At 43.6% G+C, this 5,000-nt stretch overlaps 1 protein-coding gene across 2 annotated transcripts in view; it reads right to left on the bottom strand.

The window, feature by feature from the left end:
- Positions 1–3,286, bottom strand: part of rab32a (RAB32a, member RAS oncogene family) — a 49,602-nt gene extending 46,316 nt beyond the window's left edge. Inside the window, exon 1 of one of the 2 annotated variants that reach the window (XM_063223023.1) lies at positions 2,831–3,286. In XM_063223023.1, coding sequence (XP_063079093.1) covers positions 2,831–3,044 — 214 coding nt within the window. In that variant the 5' untranslated portion in view covers positions 3,045–3,286. The remainder of the gene's footprint in view (positions 1–2,830) is intronic. The other variant, XM_063223022.1, reaches the window with a different exon arrangement.
- Between the last annotated feature and the right edge of the window lie 1,714 nt (positions 3,287–5,000).

Below are 5,000 nucleotides of genomic sequence, written 5' to 3'. Positions count from 1 at the left end.
GAAAATCGACATGGTTGGGTGGCCACAACATTTCAGCCCACAGACAGCGGAAGCAGTCTTGCTAATGACCCGTTTAACCCCTCTGCCCCGAGCCAATGTTATAACCTTATTGTCCTCAAAATTGGAGTGACTGACACTTAATAAGTTACTCTGCAATGTCATAACAGTGTTATTATGATGAAGTAGTTGAGTCTTTCCAACGAAACGTGAACCGGCCTGGCCTGGCGGGCCCATCTGCGCAAAGGGGCTACGTAGCCACTGCCACATGAAGGTGATGTATTAACTAGCACATGCTGCCAAGTCAGCATATCATTCACATAACCAATGTGGCTGTGTGTGTGTGTGTGTGTGTGTGTGTGTGTGTGTGTGTGTGTGTGTGTGTGTGTGTGTGTGTGTGTGTGTGTGTGTGTGTGTGTGTGGAATATAACAACTAGTTGCCATGTGCATCACTTAACAACCAACTAGCCATGATCACTCACAATTTCCGTAATGGTAACGATTGTTGAATTCAATTACATTTTTAAGACTAGTTGTCCTTCCCTACAAACTGCATCCACATCATTCACCTGCATAGGTGTCAAAAAAAAAACTGCCAGTTTCCTTCCGACACCAGAAACTTCACTGAGTAACTGGTATAGCCTACAGTTACTGCAGACCAATGTAAAGTAAGTTACCTGTTTCTGCACTGGTTGGATCAAATTTGTGAGATTTCTTTAGGTTTTGAACTCTCTTCAGTAGCGTCAAAGTCTATCCACCTCATCACAGGTACAATGGGATCACTCATGAGACAGCTACGCAATGTCACGTGCTGGTGTTATCATGCCATACGTTTTGTTGTACTTTTACTTGTGACACTTCTGTCCAGTCCACCTGCTCCAAAACAGCCTTGTCATTGGCCTCCTGCACGCGTACAGTAAGTCACAGTTTGCCAATTTAATGGCACACTATGTGTGGTACGCATCAATGTAACACCGTAAGTGCACTGTTTAATCTCAGGGGTGTCAAACTCATTTCTGTTCAGGGGCCACACACAGTCAATTTGATGAAGTGAGCCTGACCACCAGTAACTTAATGGCAAGATATAGCAAATGTCTGCTTAATTATGAAATCGCATTTCCATATTGCTATATGGAAAGCCTGAAATCTCTGAGAGAGAGAGAGAGAAATAAAACACCATGCCCATTTTCACAGTTAATACAATAATACAGTGGAAGAAATCAGCTTTAGAAGAATTAATCAAAGTGGTATTTCACCTCTGAAAATGTGTGTCGCGTCTGTGAACTGTGTGTGTGTGTGTGCTTGTGTGTGTGTCTGTCTGTGTATGTGTGCTAGAGAGAGAGAGAGAGAGAGAGAGAGAGAGAGAGAGAGAGAGAGAGAGAGAGAGAGAGAGAGAGAGAGAGAGAGAGGAAGAGAGAGAATTCTACAGTAAAGCACATAGAAATGAGTGTTCACCCGCTGCACAGCTGACCGGCATTCAGAACTTGTTTAACCTGAGATGGAATGGAATGGGCCTACTGTACAGCGCACTGTTCCTGACTGAAGCCCCACCCACATGTTGTGTCTGTGAGTGACAATCTGAACCCTGTGGTGTCATAGTTATGAAACCACTCTTGTGCAACAGTAGGGCACGGATTCAGCAATCTGAGAAAAAGTTATGATTTACACCACTGATTCTCAAACTGTGGCATGGGGCCACTGGTGGGCCCTGAAGGTATTCCAAGTGGGCCTTGAAATCATTTTCTAAAAATCAAAAATCATGTTTTTGTGCGTGTTGCTGTTGCTGCATTTTATTGTTACTTTACAGGTTCAGATGAGGGCCCGAACATTTGTGAAAATGTTAAGTGGGCCCCAAGTTGGAAAAGGTTGGGAACCACTGATTTACACATTTCAATGGTTACATCCATGAACTTTATACATCAGATACTTTCTGTTATTGACAAGTTTTGCCTCTCATTTGAGGTAGTTCTTAAGGCACCATTACAAACTAAGTATAGACTGTGGTAGGCCTATTTGGTGCACAATTTTGATATAGCCCACTACTGTATTTGAACCCCACTAATGCAGTGGGCCTAATGACTATGGCTGTGAGCTCGAGATAAGTGAAGATAGAACAGGTGAAGCGCGTGAGTGGCGACTGCGCGAGACTTTCGCACGAGCTTGCCAAAGTGATTCAACCTGCAGGGATTTGGAGACCCATGGGACTTGGAGACGGCTTTTGATTGTATGCACTTACCATTACCTCTGGGTCTGTGCCTGCAACGCTTGTAACTTTCTACTAAACCCTTTAACTGAAAAAAAGCCCCTCCCACCTTCCTTTCTTTTTTTCATTACTGGCGTAGTGCCTGATAACATGACCTACATTTCGAGTTTTTTATCTCCGCTAACGTGATCACCACCGCACCAAAACACAGAAATGACTGCCTCCGCTTAGCTCAGCTTTTGGACCACAAGAGCCTACCCTACATGCAAGTGGTAGGCTAATAAAAATCGTAGCCTACTTTGGATTTAATATGCACGCATAACGACCCAGCGCCCTAACCACCACCACCTCAGCGGAGAATAATAAACGGCACGTGTTTTCTTGTTATAGGGCTCCATAACTCGTGACATGACATTTCGAGAATGGAATTCTGCGATAGGCTCTATCCCTCCTCTCAATCTACCACGGAGGGACAGACAAACTCCAGTCTTATCTTCCATAGGCCTACCAGAATCACAAGAAAAGGCTCCGAATGGACATCGAATAGCCTAAATGGGCCGCGTAAAATAACTGCCCGTTTGATGTCAGTTCACATTGGTAAATGGTTCCAGTCAGGGGAGACACTCTTACCTGCGATGTCCCATAACTGCAGTCTGACCAGGGTCTTACTATCCCAGTTTATCACTTTTAACGCGAAGTCCACGCCGATTGTTGCCCGGTAGTGTTGGGAGAAAAGTTGGTGAACGTATCGCTTGATGATGCTGGTCTTCCCCACTCCCAGTTCTCCAATGACCAGCACTTTAAACAAGTACTCTTTACATTCCGTTACTGAACCTCCGGCCATTGCACAAAACAGCTCCTATTGACAGTTGAGAGAAAATAAGTTTCACACTTTCAAAAAAGTTGCTGCTTCTTCCCCTTTCGTATGGTTTAGTTGAGGGGTCACACGATGCAAACGGCCGGCGAGTAGGTGGTACGGGAGCGGTTCGCACAGTGCCCCACTCCTCTCCTCTCTAACTCAACAACCACCTGATAAGTCACAGGACCGGAAATGTCTCGCCTCGCATAAACTTTCTTTCTTTTCTGTGGTTCGCTTCACCTCCCCTCCCTTCGCTCCTTGGCGCACGAGGAAAACCCCAGCGCCCACTGGGCGGTAGTATGAGCAGCGCACACACGAGACGCATCTGACGAAGTGAAACTTTTTTTGATTTGCCTAGTATTACGTAAGCATAAGCAAGGAAAACATTTAAAACAAATAATCAACTGGTAGTATTAAATCACGAATCATCTCTGGAAATGGCAATTAGCAAGACAATGATTAACTATAAAACTTTTATTTTACAGTTTCAGATTGTCTTGTCAAAAACGAATCCCTGTCCAAAATGACAACAGAATGGTTACTTTTCAATTATCTCACGTATACTGAATAGTTAAACCTCACTAAAAGACATAAACATTTTCATAATATAACAACTATAGCTTATTACACGAATGTATATTAATAACCTGAAAGTGTGCGTCCTAGCACTGCTATAAATCCTAATTCAGTGAAGTACAGATTTTTTTTAAAATTACGGAATCAGTCAAAGCATTACTGAAGACGCAACAGCTTACCACTAGAAGCAACTTGCCCACTTAAACTTCATAAAACATTTCAGAAAGAAAGTACAGCTTAATTTGTTTCTGCAATTCTACCCAGCATTGAAAGCAAATTAAATAAATGAAAGAATGAACTTTCACAACATTTTGAAGGACACATTTCCAGATGTATAAATATGTAACATTCTAATTATAGTGTACAAACATTTATGGTACAAACTGACCATAGGTGCGGAAAAGGCGCAAGGCTAAACGGTATACAAACTTCCAAAACGCTTTTTTTTTCTCTGAACTGACAGAATGGACAGAGCATACCAAACTGGCACTTAACAAAAGACATTTCTTTCAAATTCCTGGCGTGATTCAGCTAAGGAGACAAGATCAAACTGCAGAACAGACTACATAATGGTTTAACAGTACAATCAAGTCCCTTTCACTGCAAGTAGGTCTACAACCCTATGATAAGTGTGTATGGGTGTATAAGACTGAGTGTGCTGTAATTCTGTGTGTGTGCATATGTGTGTGTAAGTCTGTGTGTGTGTGTGTGTGTGTGTGTGTGTGTGTGTGTGTGTGTGTGTGTGTGTGTGTGTGTGTGTGTGTGTGTGTGTGTGTGTGTGTGTGTGTGTGTGTGTGTGTGTGTGTGCGTGTGTGTGCGTAAGTGTGTGTGTGTGTGCGTGCGCCAGTGTGTGTGTGCGTGCCTGCGTGCATGTGTGTGTGTGTGTGTGTGTGTGTGTGTGTGTGTTGGTTTGTTAGTTAGCATGTAAGTATGAACTGGCTGTGTGTGTTTTCAGCAAGGTGTAAGGCAGCCAGCCTAAGTGGAGAGAAAACCAGTGGGGGTTGACCTTTGAACCTTTTTGTCGAGACTGAAAAAGTCAAACGCACAGTCTAGTGTTTTGAAAAGCGTTCTCGAGGTTCAGAAAGCACTCCATCGTGCTACTGTCATATTTTTTTGTCCTCACATCTGCAGTTTGAAGTCTTGACAGTACTTCCACAAGACACATCACCTCACAGGTGACAGACACTAGAGCTCCAGGTTGAGGAATGATTCCTTTTAGTAAACGCGTATGCACAGTAGGCCTACATACTTGGCAAGCCACCAAATACAAGATATGGCAACAAAATGGGGTGGGGGGGACTCAGCAACTTCAAGGGTAAGTGACAGGCAAACAGGCCTATCATCGATCAGCGAATCGTGTCGTGT

The sequence above is a fragment of the Engraulis encrasicolus genome, chromosome 18 (assembly GCF_034702125.1).
Source record: "Engraulis encrasicolus isolate BLACKSEA-1 chromosome 18, IST_EnEncr_1.0, whole genome shotgun sequence".
In the NCBI taxonomy this organism is placed as follows: domain Eukaryota; kingdom Metazoa; phylum Chordata; class Actinopteri; order Clupeiformes; family Engraulidae; genus Engraulis; species Engraulis encrasicolus.
The sequence above is the reverse complement of the archived record's forward strand: the minus strand, read 5'-3'. Positions and strand labels throughout refer to the sequence as shown.